Source organism: Chiloscyllium punctatum, chromosome 9 (assembly GCF_047496795.1).
Source record: "Chiloscyllium punctatum isolate Juve2018m chromosome 9, sChiPun1.3, whole genome shotgun sequence".
Lineage (NCBI taxonomy): Eukaryota > Metazoa > Chordata > Chondrichthyes > Orectolobiformes > Hemiscylliidae > Chiloscyllium > Chiloscyllium punctatum.
In genome coordinates, this window is record NC_092747.1 from 116,722,750 (window position 1) to 116,741,343 (window position 18,594).

Sequence of the window (18,594 nt, forward strand, 5' to 3'; positions counted from 1 at the left end):
GGTGATCTTCGGGTGCCTGGCTATATATCTATATATCTATATGGCAAGGTGGTCACTGTGTTGGTATTCAAGGAGTATTCTTCATTACCCAGCTGCCAGTTTCTAGCTCTTCTTGAAGGTATAAGGAAGGGGACACTGGGAGACTGGCTCAGAGTGAAGGCATTGCAACTATCAGCAAGGAACCGATGGGAAGTAGTTTTTAAAGAAAGCTTTAATTAATATTTGAAGATATTTGACCGAACTGTAACGAGTATGTACATTTCATGAATCAGCAAGTTTAAACTGTCCTGAAGCTCAGACAGAAATGAAGCCTAATTGAACCAAACAAAGAATTTGCAAACATGGCCTCTGATCTATATGGCAAACTTCCCTGTGCATACTAGAAATGTTCCTTCATTGTCTCCACAAAAAGACTCAATTATCAACTACCTGCCTCAGGCACAATACATTTTAAAAAGATCAAGGTCAAATTCTAATCAAAGCTTCAGTATTTTTTTTTAAATTGCATTATAGGGCAAAATTAATTTGTGCCACACAATATGAGCAGTGTTGCCAAATCAGATGAAATCCTTTGTCCAGTATGTTCACAATATTGGTAGAGAAATTCATTTTAGAATGTTGCACAGAGCTGGCAATCTCCATTTGTTACCCATCTCATACATCACCCAAATTTGCTTTCTATGGTTTCAATGGGTGAAATTTAAAATAGGCTGCATTTTACCCAATTTGATCTTGTTCAAGTAACAATGTCAAGAGTGACACTCAAATACATTTACACGTTAATGTGCCAATATCAATGGTACGATTTCATCTCAATCATTTGCGTAAAGTAATGAGACTGAAAATGCTCTCAAAATAACAAAGTATTCAGATTATTCATAGATGTCATATTGCATTGTCAAAAATATCTTGAGCATATATTTTGTCTGTCTCACTTAGAGTCATAGAGATAGAGTCATAGAGATATTCAGCATGGAAACAGACCCTTTGGTCCAACCTGTCCATGCCGACCAGATATCCCAACCCAATCTAGTCCCACCTGCCAGCACCCGGCCCATATCCCTCCAAACCCTTCCTATTCATATACCCATCCAAATGCCTCTTAAATATTGCAATTGTACCAGCTTCCACTGCATCCTCTGGCAGCTCATTCCATACACGTACCACCCTCTGCGTGAAAAGGTTGCCCCTTAGGTCTCTTTTATATCTTTCCCCTCTCACCCTAAACCTATGCCCTCTAGGTCTGGACTCCCTGACCCTAGGGAAAAGACTTTGTCTATTTATCCTATCCATGCCCCTCATAATTTTGTAAACCTCTATAAGGTCACTCTTCAGCCTCCAACGCTCCAGGGAAATCAGCCCCAGCCTGTTCAGCCTCTTCCCGTAGCTCAGATTCTCCAACCCTGGCAACATCCTTGTAAATCTTTTCTGAACCCTTTCAAGTTTCACAACATCTTTCCAATAGGAAGGAGACCAGAATTGCACGCAATAGTCCAACAGTGGCCTAACCAATGTCCTGTACAGCTGCAACATGACCTCCCAACTCCTGTACTCAATACTGTGACCAATAAAGGAAAGCATATCAAACGCCTTCTTCACTATCCTATCTACCTGCCACTCCACTTTCAAGGAGCTATGAACCTGCACTCCAAGGTCTCTTTGTTCAGCAACACTCCCTCGGACCTTACCATTAAGTGTATAAGTCCTGCTAAGATTTGTTTTCCCAAATTGCAACACCTCGCATTTATCTGAATTAAACTCCATCTGCCACTTCTCAGCCCATTGGCCCATCTGGTCCAGATCCTGTTGTAATCTGAGGTAACCCTCTTCGCTGTCCACTACACCTCCAATTTTGGTGTCATCTGCAAACTTACTAACTGTACCTCATATGCTCGCATCCAAATCATTTATGTAAATGACAAAAATGACACTTAACTTGATACATCTTTAAATAAACAAATGTTACGCAGACTAATTGGCTCAAATTGTATATGCATTGGGAGTGGCCCAGCGGCTCAGTGGTTTGCACTGCTGCCTCACAGCACCAGGGTCCCAGGTTTGATTCCAGTCTCGGGTGACTGTCTGTATGGGGTTTGCACATTCTCCTCGTGTCTGTGTGGGTTTTCTCTGGGTGCTCTGGTTTCCTCCCACAGTCCAAAGATGTGCAGGTCAGGTGAATTGGCCATGCCAAATTGCCTGTAGTGTTAGGTACATTAGTCAGAGGGAAATGAGTCTGGGTAGGTTGCTCTTCAGAGGGTCGTTGTGGACTGGATGGGCCAAAGGGCCTGTTTCTACACTGTAGGGAATCTAATCTAATTATTCATAGCTAACATACTGCATTATCAAAAATATCTTGAGCATATATTTTGTCTGTCTCACTTAAAGTGATACATCGTTAAATATCCAAATGTTACACAGACTAATTGGCTAAAATTATATATTCATAAAACAGAAACTGATGACAACTAAGGAGAGTTTTCTACAAATCAAAATAAAGCAATAGGGTTGATAAAAAGTACAATGAGGAGCTGGAAAGATATGACTTTCTTTGGTAACACCAGACTTTCCTCCTCTTCCCCAGAAAGCTTCATTTTGCTCATTCACCCCCTCCTCCCAACATCCCCACCACATCCAAGGTATCTAGTGAAGAAGAAAACAAATTAGCAAATTTAAACGCTTCAATTGTACATATATTAATCTTCCTGAAGAAGGGCTTATGCCCGAAACGTCAATTCTCCTGTTCCTTGGATGCTGCCTGACCTGCTGTGCTTTTCCAGCAACACATTTTCAGCTATATATTAATCTTAACTATAAAAACATGTACTAAAATTTGGAAAAAACGTATTCATTGTTTTTGTAGCTTTTGTAGGTAAGGATTTCAAAAATAAGTCATTGTTGTTATTGTTTTTATTCAAGAATTCATATTCAATAAATCTAACCAAAAAGGTAATATATAGAAGGAATTAAAAGGCCATACATTGGTAAAATTGTGATTAACAAAATAAGTAGCTTTGATATGATTGCTGTGCCTTAATTCACAAATTGTAAATTAGAGATTATTATAGCCTAATCATTATGACAGATGACAAATTTATTTTAAAAAAAATTGGCACTTCTTAAATGACAGTATAAATTGATTGTTGTAACATTTAATGGTTTGGTTTAAATCTGTGTTTATTTTGCTAGCTTGGTGTCTGCCCCTTTTTACATAGCTTGTTCCTTTAACTTGTGGGTGGAGTGATAGTGCCTTGTATCTAACTCCACAAACATACATACACAGACACACACACAGACACACACACAGACAGAGAGACACACACACATGCGCGCAGACACAAGAGCGCACACAAACAAACACCTGCACACAGATTCTATACACACACACAGATGTGCGCACACACAAATAGACATAAGCACATACAAACACAACCGTGCAAACACACATAAAGACACAAGCACACACAGACATGCACACAGACACACACATGCATGCAGACACACACAAACACACACACATGCACACACAGACAATCACGCACATACACAGACACACACGCATACATAGACGCACACACAGATACTACACACATACAGACACCCACAAGCACACAGACATAAGCACACACACAGATGTGCACACATACAGATGCATGCACACACAGACATACACACACACAGACAGACACACAGACACGCACCCACAAACATACACACACATGCATGCATGCATACTGACATGCACACACACAGACAAAAACACACAAACACAGACACAAACACACAAACACAGACACACACAGGCAGATACATGCACACACGCAAACACATACAAACTGAACCCACACACACACTGAACCCACACATGCACAGACCCCAGACACACACACACCCACACAGACACATGCACACACAGACACACACACACAGACATACGCGCACATACACACACACCGAATCCAAATGTACACAGACCCCAGACACACACACACAGATTCATGCACACACACACAGACACATGTACACACATACACATCGAACCCACACACACTGAACTTAGACAGACACACACATAGACGTACACACACACACACACACACATACACACACAGGCACAGACACACAAAGACACACACAGATACAGCACACACAGATACAAACACACACACACATAAACACAGACGCACAAACACACAGACACACAAACACACAGACAAAGACGTACACACACACTCACAGAAATGCACACAGATACAGCACATACACAAAGATACAAACACACACATATGCAAACACAGAGACACACACATAGATGCACACACAGACACAGAAACACACACACAGACGCACACACACACACAGAAACACACACTCACGCAGATACAGCACACACACAGAGACAAACGCAAACAGACACGCGCATACAGACACACAGACGTACACACACAAACACACACAATCAATATTCTGAAAGATCTAAGAACAAGCAAAGATACATGCATGTGAAACTTCAATAATGCTCTAAGTTATCTAAATAAATGTTTGGATTTAAAACTGGAGTAATCTATCCAATGCTCTGAGATAAACTGGGCATACAGAATCCCAAGCCGAATATAATGTATGCAACTAAATACAACAGAGGCGACCAAGGAGATACCACTCTTGAATACTTCTGAAGCGTTATAACTACTGGCAATAATTCATTAATGTCCTACAGGGAAGATCAGCTATCCCTACTCACTCTGGTCTATGTGTGACTTTATTCCCTTAACATATGGTACTAAAGCAGCTCCAATTCCCTTGGCCCCAAGGATTGAGACAAAACATGGCCATGTCAGCCATGCCAGATAATTATCAAGAAAGATAAAAGTAAATGTTTATGTTATAGATAAGTAACGTTACTGACAATTTACTACTGTAGAAGTAATGATGGCCTCTAGGACTGAAGGAGCATTTTACATATTTTCAAATCAACCTGTTCGGAGTTGTTATTATGCATCTTTGGAGTAAGTGAGACTTGAACTGAGGCCTTGTGGCCCAGAGGTAGGGGACATGATCACAGTACCACAGTATCCCTGAAGTAGCATTTCAACAGTACCTAACTGAATCCTAAATCTAGTTGTGTTTGAGAGATAAGGATTACGACAGTATGGCCTCAATTTCACTGTAAATGAAGCCATAAGAGATCAGTTTCTTTTCTTAAATATTTTGTTAATTGAGATGGAAAACAAAAAGACTTGTGATATTGGTTTCAAAGGGTTGAGCAATGAACTTGGATATATGAAACAGAAGCAATGGTACTTACCCTTCCCCATCTTCCTGACTCTGGAGGTAATTATTTATACTGTTCACCAAGAAGCTGAAAAGACGACTATAAAGTGACATTGCCAGAAGGTCCCGGTAAAAATTTGCAACATCCACCGTGTGTTTCTTCAAAATCATATCCCCTATAGTAGAAAGTGAAGAAATAATAAGCTGGACTTTTAATATTTTAAATTCATAAAATGTAAGAAAGACATGAGAAAAACGTCCTCCCTGATATGAAACCTACCTTTAAAATACTGAACATCAGACGTTAAGGCTGAACTGAGGTCATCAGGTGAGACTTGAAGAATGCCAGCCACTGAAAGATAACATACTTTAACTGAAGTTTAACTGAACTCAAAATCTCATGCATTTTCCATTGAAGGTACGACACAGTAATGCAGGTTGCTGGGATGCAATGCACCACACAAGCTTGGAGTAGTGTAACCAATTAGAGCTGTGCCCGTGATCCCTTAGGATAGGATTCTGGAATTCTCTCTCTCAGAAGACCTGTGCAAAGTGAATGTTTGAAATGTATGGTGCATTGATTGTTGCCTAACAGAATGGAGAGATATGAATTACAGACAATTAAATGCGATCATAGTAGAGATCAGCTACAGTCTCAGGGAATGACAGGACAGGCTTCAGGGATAAACATCCGAGCTGAGAGTGTGTTGCTGGAAAAGCACAGCAGGTCAGGCAGCATCCGAAAAGCAGGAGAATTGTAGACCTCACTGTTCCCTGGATAAATGTCCTACTCTGGTACCTATGTTCATTGCAGCCAGCTTCAAATTCAACAGAGTGGTAAAATGAAGGTCTCTTCCTCTCAATGGTGAGGAAGACACTTTCCCGAATTTAATTTAAATGCTTCTAACCCAATCTCTCATGAGGTTGAGTCAATTCTAATTCTCTTGAATGTGTTAAGAATTGGATTTAGTCATTAGTTTAGGGGAAAAGAATGAGCCAGTTGGAGTTTGGCTGTGATTTGTTAAATAACATTGATGAGGCTGGTGAGGAAGATCCTTAAACTGCATTTGACTGTGGAATTCCTCATCTTGTAGCGCCTTTTTGCCACAAAAGTTGAAGCATTCTGCTTGTTAAAACCGATGCCTCATTAAATACCCTGTGCTAATTTATACCGGCCGCTATATTTGTCCTCCAACCCCAACCACTTCCCCTGACTAAATTCTCAGGAACGAGGAACATGTCTAGGAGAGGGGAACCCATCCAGGGAATCTTGCACTTTTCTGGATCAGAAAGCCCTACCTCAATGAGCTGCCAGTGGGCAGAGGTCTATAGCATTAGGTCAGTGATCACTGAGTACCAAATTGGCAAGGGGCAGGAGGGAGGGATGTGTCAGGCCCCAGGGCTACTTGGCCTGGATCTTTCCTGCCTTGAAACCTCCAACTTTGCATGGTACCATTACATTCCACCAGCCAGAATTATAGTTTCATAGCTCCAACTGCAGTGGGATGAGGCCAATTAAGAACCTAAAGTCATTCCCAACGCTTTGGGGTCAGGCGGGTACACGGTGGAGAAAACTGACCACTGCCTTTCATGGTTTCCCCATTCCACCACTTTTAAGTCTGTGGATGGGAAAGTGTAAAATCCAGACCTTGTGGTGCTGAATACATCATATAGCATTGTATAATCTGGCAGAAACCCCTAGGTCATAACTTGCAGAACGTAAAATTCAAATTTCTGTAATCTGATAACTAACTGCCTTCTCCAACTTAACAAGTGTCACCAACTTCATAAAAATACCCAGAAAATTGTGTCTTTTTTTAAATTCATAGTAAGGACATAGGTCGTGCTTCTCTACTACAACAAAGGAAAGGTGCTGCAACTTTATGATTCTCTATATTCTATCATGATTTCTCTTTGGAGCTTCGTGATATGGTTAGGGTTAGGTTTGAAAATTATGATTCTAGATCTAAAGCTTTGATCAGCAGGAGCACTAGCAGGAATCCAAGCTGCTGGGCTTGTGCGTCTCAATTGCTCATTTATACTCTGAGTTGAATAACAACATTTAGCACTAACAGCATCCTCAAGGTCTTCGAACAACTCAGAATTAAAATATCAGAGGCAAATCAGCTGGTTTCCATGTGGCAAAAACAGAAATGACTTGGAAAAGCTTAGTAAGTCTGGCAGCGTCTGTGGAAAGAAACCAGAGTTAATGTCTTGTGCCGAGTGCTCTGAGGAATCTTATTCTGAGGAAGGGTCCCTTGACTTGAAATGTTAACTCTGATTTCTCTCCACAGATGCTGCTAGAGCTGAACTTTTCCAGCGATTTCGGTTTTTGTTTCTGATTTACAGCATCCGCAGTTCTTTTGGTTTCCAAGGGGCTTCCCAACAGTGAGCACTGTGATATTGATGAAGCAAGTCCTGCTTTACATTACTCACAGGTACCAATGTAATTATGCAATCTATTGCCATAAAAGTTTGCAATTCACTTATGTACAGGTGATAATTACACCAATAACTGGCAAAGGTTACGACAGAACCAGCCAACATTCAGACGGAATGGAAAATCCAAGGTTTCTACTCCAGCAGAAAACTGAGACAACGTCATGGTGCCGAGTTAAGTGCTGTGCTAGCTCCATCTGCTGATGAATTTCTGCATTTCATTCATTCAGGCACATTCACAGACTGTGGTCATAGGCACCAAGTTGTTCTCAAGCACACTGACCTTGTTCCACCAATTGCACATCTGACACGTAAGCTATCTCAGTGTCTGTCACAGTCAGAAACTGGATATCTCCAAGAAGCAAAATTGCAGACAAAATCAGAAACAGGTTGTCAACTTCCTGAAACAGAGAAGAAAAAAGCAAGGGGCTGTTTCAATTATCTGTGAACCTATTTTCCTGGTAAATTGTAACATAACCTTTTATGATCAGTTTTAAACATTATATTGTCAATCAGGAAATATTTTAAACACAGTGCTATTATTTACTGCGTAACCTGTTGTTTTAATAATGGATTTTATTATTACTGGTAACATTTCTCAATCTTAATGACAAATTTCAAAACTTATCAACAGAAAAGTGTTGCCTTGACTTGCAGCAACCACTTTGAAAGGAAGTCAGAAAAAATAAATATCCACTAAGGCATTATTATGAAGTTTGTTCTATATGAAGGATATGATCTAAACCGTAAATTTAGAAAGATGGTAAAACTCCAAATCCATACACATGAACTGTAAAGAATGAATAATCGATCTCATCACATCATACAGAGGTGACCTACATGGTATGAAGGGGTCAATTGTAATCTTTAAGGATAAGCTAGCCAAATCTTTGGGCCTATAGGAGACTAGAAGCAACCTTATCACAAACAATGATGCAACGTAACTCCAATTGCCTAATGAGACTTGAAGTGACATAAAATACACCACAGTACAGAATAACTACCATTATGTAACTCAGTAACAAAGTTGACAATGCTATTAGCATAAGCAAATAATACAGAGCAATGGATCTTTAGGCAGTCAGTCCATGTGACATTTTATAAATTCCTGCTTTGGAAACAGAACCAATCTGACTCAAGGTTTTTATGAAACCTTAAGTTATCTTAGGAATGTGGCGTGAAAGAAGTTTTGGGATTTACATATTAATGAATCAAAACCTGCAACCCATTCTAAGTGATTAAAGACTTAACAGCAATCTACGTTTGTTCAACACATCACATCAGTTGTCTGACATTTTGATCTTTTACTATAAATTCTGTGCCCTATGATCCTGTCCCACTAGCTACCTGATGAAGGAGCAGCGCTCCGAAACTTTGCACTTCCAAATAAACCTGTTGGTCTATAACTTGGTGTGATTTTTAACTTTGTCCACCTCAGTCCAACACCTGCACCTCCACCTCCAGGGTAAGGAGCTGAGCCCTAAGACTCACTGTGTGAAGATAAACTGTCATTTCCTTCCATCATGACAATGCCATTGAATGTCAGGGCAAATGGTTAGATTCTCTCTTGTTGGAGATAGTCATTACCTAGCATCCTTGTGGCATGAATGTTAGACAAGTGCCAGATATGTCCAGTGCTCATTTCAGTGACCACATCATTTTATTTTGTTTTTGATTGTGGTTTAAATTAGGAAAGGGGTTATTTCACAACAAAGGACTGGGGAAATAATTGTGGTACTTTTAAAAAGCAAGTTATTGAAGCTTATTTTATGATTTGGAGGTGCCAGTGTTGGACTGGAGTAGTCAAAATTAAAAATCACACAACACCAGGTTACGGTCAAACAGGTTTATTTGGAAGCACTAGCTTTAGGAGCGCTGCTCCTTCACCAAGTGGTTGTGACAATGAAGGAGCAGCGTTCCAAAAGCTTGTGCTTTCAAACAAACCTGTTGGACTGTAACCTGGTGTGGTGTGAGTTTTTAAGCTTATTTTTAGTCATGTTTACACTATCGTTTTGCAAATAATGTGGGGAAAGGTCTAAAGGATGGTTTCAGGCTTTGTGCACAAAGTAAGATTTGATCAATGACAAGTTGGTTTGAGCAACTGTGACCAGTCATGGATGCCAAAGGTTGTTAGCCAACAACAACTCTCTGATTGGTTCCTGGGAACCAGAACAATGCAAGAAGAACCACACACATCTCTCTCTTTCCCCAATAAATCAGTCAAAGTAAAGAAAGCCTGTTTTTTTTTCACCAATTGCTACACAATCTTATTCTTAACTAGGAGGTCTAGTGATATGTCTTGTTATTTCAGAAGTTTGAAATAATTGCAATTGTAGACACAAAATTCTGGGGCTTTTTCTGAAAATGCATTTCACAGGTCTCAGCACAGGCTGTGAAATGATACATTCTTGTTTGGTACTTGACTGTAGTGCAATAGTGAATCCTATTGCTTTCTGGATGCAGTCAGATACATAGAATTCATCAATAATGTTGGAACCACATCACAAGTATCATCCGAAAAGATGAATTGTATCTTCAAGTCTGTAGAACAGAGCTGATTTTCAGACTCTGCTCCAATTATAGTTCCAGAGCTATAGAAAATTACACCCATACTTAGTTACAAGCAGAAAAGATAAAAATTGGTTTGAATTAAAATGGAAATGGGCAAATAAAACTCTAATTTCCAGTAATTTAACCCAATTTCTGGCATTTAGATATACCCAGCTGCACCTCATTGTTTTGAATTGACAAAGGAAAGAAGTTGGATTGAAAGAAGGGCAATGAGTTTCAAATAGCCTGCACTAATACATCAGAAAGCACGTAGTTCATATTGAGCTTTCAAAATTCTGGAAGTATGTAAAATGAAAGTTCAGATGATGCAAGTTGATGACAATGAAAGTTGATGCATCTTACCAGGTTGTTGAAACCCAAGTTTCTTAGAGCTTGCTTTACAGCAAGAAATTTGTCCCTGTTTTGAACTGTTTCAGCTGCTGTCACCTCCTCTTGTGAACTCTGATTCATATACCTGGTGCAGAGTAGGACAGTTAATTCAGTTACTTAATAAGAACAACTGATGCTTTACTGCCTCTGACCATCTGATGCTCACTCTGCATGTAACATATGAGAATATTATTCTTCAGGGAAAACTACTCCCCAACTGGACAGTTCAAATTTACATCAGTAACAGAAACATCAAAAAGGAGTTTTTGACCTTGAATTTGATATGTTTTTCAGCTTCCATGCTGCATTGGTTTGTAGAATGGAACACAATTGCACTGAAGGATGTGTAAAGAAGAAGACTGCATGCAGTATTGTAGACTCCCTACAGTGTGCAAGCAGTTCTTTTAGCCCATTGAGTCCACACTGACCCTCCAAAGACCATCCCAACCAGATCTAACCCTATCTCTGTAACCCTGCATTTCCCATGGCTAACCCACCTAGCCTACAATCTATGGACACTATGCAATTTAGCATGGCTAATCCACCTCACCTGCACATCTGTGGACTGTAGGAAGAAACTGGAGCACTGGATGGAAACCCGTGCAGTCACGGAGCGAATGCGCAAACTCCACATGCAGTCGCCCAAGGCTGGAATCGAACCTGGGTCCCTGGTGCCATGAGGCAGCATTGCTAACCATGAACCACCATGCCACACAACACCCAATTTATTAAACAGATGCTTCAAGTTTAATCTGAATCCTTAATCTGGAATACTGATCAGCCAGAACCTGGGATTGAAGAGTAAACTCCTGAAGCAGAGTGAATCAGAAGATTTCTTTCCCTTCTGGGTATATACATACAACTCACTTCTTGCTGTTATACTTTCCATTATCAGATAACACATTTATTGGAATAAACTGAGCATCCATTGACTCACCATAAGCAAATCTCTGGGATCTGCTAGATAATATGGAATGGGATCTAAGGCTATTCAGGAAGAATCTAGCACGTACCTGTGGACAAAAGGATTGCTGAGGTACAAAGCACACCTCTCTTCAGTTGACAGACCATCAATCATCAGGTAGAAAATATTAAAATTGCACTGGTTCAGTGGACGAGAGATAAGGCGAGACTTCTCTAAACAGAAGGTATAAACTCTGGCTGCAAGAAAAATCATCTGTTAACTTATCAGAACAGTGTCACATCTTTCAATAAGGCTTTATCAACTATTGATTCCCATTGTTAGTGTAAACCTGCAGTAAGTTACAAGTGTGCCATGCAATAACAATGTACTTATTTTAAAACTTATTTTGCTTTAATAGGTGTTGCCCAAAGTTAGCCATGTCGATTATATTCTAAGTTAAAAATCACACAATACCAGGTTATAGTAAACCTGTTGGACTATTACCTGGTGTTGTGTGATTTTTAACTTTGTCCACCCCAGTCCAACACCAGCACCTCCACACCTTGATTATATTCTAGTTATAAAAGAAAGGTGCATTCCATGTTCCCAATGACATTCCAAAATAAAAATGCATTCTCAATCAATCACTTAATGGATGAAAAATCACCGATGACATCTAAGTCTTATCATAAGACGTCTACTGCTCTCTGCTTGGAAAATGGAATCAACTCTGTATTGACAGGAGCATTGTTAATGAAATGCTGTTATCTTTCTGATGTTGCCCAGAGATTATCTGCTGACACATCTCCCGTGGACATTACTGTGGGCAGATCCCTTGTGACTTTGCCTCAAGTGTGAAGCCAATGTTACAGGTAAGAGCAACTACAACACCATCAGTAAACCCAGCAAGAATCGTAATCACCAGCAGCTTCTGCACTGCCTTCAGAGGGACAAGCTGCAAGTAAACATTGCCCAAGAATGCAGAGGAGAACGAGCAGACTTCAGATTTACAAACTTAGTAATCCTTTTCTACAGCTCTCTGAAAGATCATGCAGGTGCCAATCAAAGACTGCCTTGGGTCTTCATCTCTGAACTGTGTCATCTGATGAAGGTGGACAGAAGGAATGGGTGGCCCTCCCATAACAATGGTCTTCAGGGTTACAGCCACCATGGATATTTTTACTCCAGCAGCTCATTTCAAGGAATAACTGTGGAGCTGTGAAGCAAATCCCAATTTCCGACCCGTAACTGCATCTGGAAGGTCACCGATGACATCTTCTCCAGAACATAGCTGGCTTTTTCTCTCCCTACCATGACGAGGAGAGTCAAACTGCTCATGCAGTGGGATTATCCACCATTGCTAGCTTCCCCCCAAATGCAGGGTTCCATAAACCGCAATAACTTCCTTTCAGAGCATCCTATCACTCACTGTAGAGTTCATCAACAGAAAAGGCTTTTGTTCCATCAATGTTTAATCTATCGGTAACCATTGATGCCAGATTTTGGAGTTCAATGATCAATATCTTGGAAACTGATGAAAGGCATACATAGAATGGATAGCCAGAGGCTTTTTCCCAGGGTGGAAATGGCTATCATTAGGGGGCATAATTTTAAGGTGATTGGAGGAAGGTTTAGGGGAGATGTCAGAGGTCGGGTTCTTTACACAGAGAGTAGTGGGCACATGGAATGCACTGCCAGCAGTGGTAGTAGAGTCAGAGACATTAGGATAGGCACATGGATCATAGTAAAATGAAGGATATGTAGGTTAGTCTGATGATTAGATTGCCTACAGCATGGAAACAGACCCTTTGGCCCAACAAATCCACACCGACCCACTGAAGAGTAACCCACCCAGACCCATTCCCCTATCCTATATTTACCCTTGACTAATGCACCTAACACCATAGGCAATTTACCATGGCCAATTCACCTGACCTGAACATCTTCAGACTGTGGGAGGAAACCAGAGCTCCCAGAGAAAACCCATGCAGACACAGAGAGAACGTGTAAACTCCTCACAGACAGTCGCCCAAGGTGGGAATGAAACCCAGGTTCCTGGTGCTGTGAGGCAGCAGTTCTAACCACTGGACCACCATGCCACCTGATCTTAGAGTAGGATAGAAGTTCGGCACAACATTGAGGGCTAAAGGGCTTACATTGTGCTGTACTGTTCTATGTGCTATGTTTTAAAACCCATGTCACTTTTGTATTCTCAGCATGTCTTATGCTAATGGTTTTTGTGTCAATATCATAACTTTTTGGAATTAAATTTTAAACCCGGCATGTTAACTTTGATTAGTCGAGACATTGCCTTGAGAAGTGAGCCAGCTCGTATCTGTTGCCTATTTTGCTGAGTTGAAACAGGCTCAGAGTTTGTACATGTGTTTTGTTTTATGATGCAAAGAACAGGATACTGTGAATTAATGCATGCAATTTTCCACAAAAAATTTATAAGCTGTTCTGATGAGTGCAAGACAAAAAGCTTTGACAAACGTTTCTTTTTTTTCAGCAGTACTCAGCATGTTCTGTACTACCAAATGACTCTTTCAAAGCCTGCCCATATCTGCTGGACTGTCAGCTGATGGTGGATTACATCACTGAAGAGTTACTCCCACCACTGGATTGCTCTCATTCCCATACACGATTCAGGCACTTTAAATTTTGGTTGTAATCCCATGTGGAATTGGAAAATGCATGACATTGCATAATGTTAAAAAAAAACAGAGTCGAAGCTTTTCATCTTCCACTCGTCAGGTCTGGAATACAAGAAAACAAACTTTGGAAAGGAACAAACAATTCACGCAGCACACGAAGTGGGTGCTGAGGTTGTCACAGAGATGCAGTATGAACATTGCCATAGGATGCAACTGGGATTAGCTGTTTCCATAACACTTTCCTCAGTGAGAAAAGGTGAAATAAATTGACATATTCTGACATATTCCCAAGGGGAAATACCTATCCTGTGTTACCACAGTTTATAAATTTCCCAGAGATCACCTCTCACTCAGTTTGCCCAAGACATAGTGTGATGTGGTTTACTGTTGACCTGCAATGGTCATGCTGTGATACTTATATTAGTTCTTGTAACACAAGGGCAAGATGTGGGTCACTTAGTAGTGAAGTTTCCATGAACCTTTATGAATCTGGCTAGAAACTTCCATGAATCTGGTATATATACATACATTACAATCACAGACTGGGCTCAAGCTGAGCAATTTAATTGTACTGCAACATGATTCCCTCAGCATATCATGCTGCAAGAGACCAGAACTTGATAAGATGGAAACTATCACTAGTTTCCATACATATAGACAAAGAAGGACACCACTTTGACTAGGAAAACACACACATTCTACGACAGGTGAAACAAAGACATGCATGAGACCAAAACTCCATCAATAAACACACTGATTTAGATTCTATATACCTTCCCTTGAAAAAAAAACAAAAATGATATCACCCAAGTTAAGAAACCAAGACCTATAAATAGCGAGGCAGGACATACCACCAGCGCTTCACCGGAGACTCTCACTGATGATGTTACCTAGTCAAGGTGACGAAACATCTGAAAACAAACCTTCCAGCTCAGCAAGCTAATGTACATACTTATCATTAACCTGAGCTAAAAATCTTCTCAAAAATTGTTAACTGAAAGCTTTATACCATAAGATTACATATCATCATATGACGATAAAAATATGATTGTGTTCCTTAAATTGTATTTCTGTTATAATACTTTGCACATCATTCCTTTAACTGATGAAGAACTGGACCCTGTCTGTGAATAACTGTAGTTTCTAGCCAGCACAAATAAATAACACGAACGTGATAATCTTAAATTGGCTTCTGATGTAATATTTAGGACAGTCAGGTTTATTAGTTAAATGTTGTCCAACAGCAGAACCGCATCTAATATTGGACAAAGTGCTTTGAGTTTTGAAAGCACAGGCTCATTAAGCTCAGATGATGTGTTACCACTGTCAATAGTCAAAAGGATAAGTTAGTTTGATGCAGTCGCTAGTCATTAGGATGCATTATCAACATAGCTGGCATTGCGCCAACACTGAAACCCGGGTATCGCATTACCCAACCGTAATGTGGCATGCTGTTTGTTTCTTGCCTAGTGGCAGCATCTTATTGGCAGAGAATATGACTCATGTGTTATCTGAAAAGGAGTTGTTCATCCGTTTCTCCAACTTTTAAGATAGCTTTTCCTTGCAGTGTAATCGATAGGGTAAACTGGGCACCTTTCAGGGCCAGACGTGATAATCTTGAACCTTTCCATCAGTTCACGCGAGTGATGAGTTAAGGCCACCTGAGCTTGGTATTAGACTTATGCAGTGAGCAGAAGGCACTGGTCATATTTATAAGATTACCAAGAAATGAGAGCTTGCATTGGATGTCAGTGAAGGAATCTAACGCCTATGTCAATCGCTGAATGGAGGCTTGTGGTGGGTACTGGTTAAAAAAAAAGTCTATCAGCAGATTGAACAGCCGACAGGAGGAGAGGGAGCTGGCTTGACTGCTCTATTCAAAGGTAAACTTAAGCCCAGGATGGAGTCTATAAAGGCAAGGAAGGAAATTCTTACATGCACCTGCAAATTCAAATATAGTAAATGAGATATCACATATCAAACACTTCAAAGTGGTTAACTGTTACTTTATCGAAGACATGGTTTTCATGAAAATGCAATAAAGTGGAATGACACCCACTTCCTGTTCTGCCATCCTGAACCATCCAATAATTAAAATCAATTATGGCCCCTGGTTCTAAACTCCACCATCTGGGAAAATATCTACCCTATGTTTCCACTTTTATAAATTTCATTGCGATCACCTCACACAATTCAAAACTCTAGAGAATACAGATCCAGTTTACCCAACCTTTTTTCATAGGATAGTCCCACTATGTCAGGAGCAAGTCTCCCTCTATGGCAATGATATTTCTGCTGAGATAAGGAGACCAAACTTGCCCACAATACTCCAGATGCAGTCTAAGCAAGCTCCAGTTTAATTTGCAAGACTTCACTACTCTGGTTTTCAAATCCTCTTGCAATAAAGGCTAACATTCTATTGGCCTTCTTATTAGCTTGCTGCGTAACAGATCCTTACTGACAAGAAATATTGACCAGACCCCTGACCATTGAGTTTGTAGCTCCTAGACTTATGGTATGCAAATTCTCCTGACTGCCTCCACCAATTGACCACTTCCCACTGCCCAGACTGTAGTCAGGCACATTCCCTGACCATGATAAGCCCAAACAGATGACTGACTATGAAAAGTCCCCGAACTGTGTGTGAACTGTGTCCATGACTGACAGTACAAGGATCTCCTGACCAACCGTGGCTCCCCCTTGTCTGGGCTGAGGACCAGCCCTCGCCAGTTTTGAAGATAATCTTTTCATGGAATGACCATGCAGTGTGCTGCACAAGCAGCTGGAAGTGTTAGATTCATGTCTTGATGTGCCAATCACCAAGACTCTCCTTCCACAACAAGCAATCTGTCCTTATGTCTGCATAAAACAGTATCTCATAAAAGCAGCTTTGGGAACCTTAGCTCTGGCTGAAGTGGCAAAGCACTAACAGGTTGGGGGTGTCAAGGCAATTTTAGGCATGAATACTGTGAGAATGCAGGTAGATACGAACTGTGTGAGCAAGCCAGCAATCAGCCAAGTCCAATTAGCGAGCTTTCTGCCTGTCCTTGCACGCAATGTATCCCTTTAGCTGCCTTTCAATGCTCCTTACAACACAACACTGTTCCAAAATAAAGCAGAGGTCTGAAGCAACAGAAAAATTGCTGGCAAAACTCAACCAGTTTGGCAGCATCTGTGGGAAGAAAGTAGAGTTAACGTTCCAAGTCACTGACTCTACATTGGAACTGCAAGACTGTTCTTTATGCACCATGACCTGCCAGTGTACCGGAGAGGTGCCATGATGGACATAGGGGTTGGCAGATGCCAGGTGCCAATGTCCAAGAACAAGGGGTGCACACAACTCGTGCCCATGGACACTCCCTGAGATTTATATTGGCAGTGGACAACATGAAGGTCAGTTGGAGCAAATAACAAACAGAATCCATCAGTAACCCATTCTGGTATCCATGTCTTCTTGACGTCTAGCTTGTTCATTAAGGTAGGAACCTGAATATTATTTAGGTGGGTTGTACTATCAACATGACATTAAATATTCATTTGCAACTTGCCACCTCGCCATGACATTGATGAAAAGCATAAATGATGGAGTGAGCTGCTCTTACCATGGAGATGGGCTTCTCCTCCAATTTGACTACAAATCTCAAGATAGCCCATGTTACTCAAACTCCTCTAAGATTCCACCCACAGTTTCTAAAGTTCCCAGATGTTCTATCAAGGTCATCACACTTCTTTGGCTGGTTGAAAGGATCATCAAGGCAGAAAAGTCTTATAGCAACTCTACAGGAAGCAGAGCTGTAACCAACAGCTGGTGTTTTAGTTAGATAAAAGTAGCCGCAAACACAGACTTCCCAGCTGTTACAACCAATAACCTGGCAAAGGAACATTGAGTGCCCAATGGCTTTGAAGTGAATTTGGTGTCTACTGTTAAGGGCACAGTGTAAGGGGGAGGTGGGAGAGGATGGAGAACATGGAGGGAAGAGAATGTGAATAGATTTTGGAGGAGAGGAGAGAGAGGAATAAAAGAAGGGGAGGGGAAGATGTAATAGCAGTAGTTTCCTGTTATAGGTGCTTTCATGAACAGGGCTGGACCAGCAGAACCAAAACTAGGCCATGAAAAGTTTTTAACAGTCACTAATAATCTCATTCTCTGGCAACATTTGTGTCATTATGGAATTGGGAATCAGCACTGTATAATAGGTTCACACATCTGTGAATTAATTCAAATCCCCAAACCAACATGATTTCAAATGGTCAGTGCAAGCTGGTGTTAATCTGAACCAGGGTTCAAGAACCATGCCAACCTATAAGTTATGAATACTCTGGAATTAGTGAGTTACACATCTCACCCTTTCTAGTTTGCATTTTGATAAGCTCTGCTCCAAGAGTACA

At 40.7% G+C, this 18,594-nt stretch overlaps 1 protein-coding gene across 6 annotated transcripts in view; it reads right to left on the reverse strand.

The window, feature by feature from the left end:
- myo16 (myosin XVI) overlaps window positions 1–18,594 on the reverse strand; it is a 390,437-nt gene that overhangs the window by 161,293 nt on the left and 210,550 nt on the right. For all 6 annotated transcript variants that reach the window (XM_072578153.1, XM_072578149.1, XM_072578148.1 and 3 more), the window contains 5 exons: window positions 11,661–11,808; window positions 10,621–10,732; window positions 7,991–8,108; window positions 5,549–5,620; window positions 5,303–5,444 (listed from right to left, as the gene is read on the reverse strand). In XM_072578153.1, coding sequence (XP_072434254.1) covers window positions 5,303–5,444; window positions 5,549–5,620; window positions 7,991–8,108; window positions 10,621–10,732; window positions 11,661–11,808 — 592 coding nt within the window. The remainder of the gene's footprint in view (window positions 1–5,302; window positions 5,445–5,548; window positions 5,621–7,990; window positions 8,109–10,620; window positions 10,733–11,660; window positions 11,809–18,594) is intronic.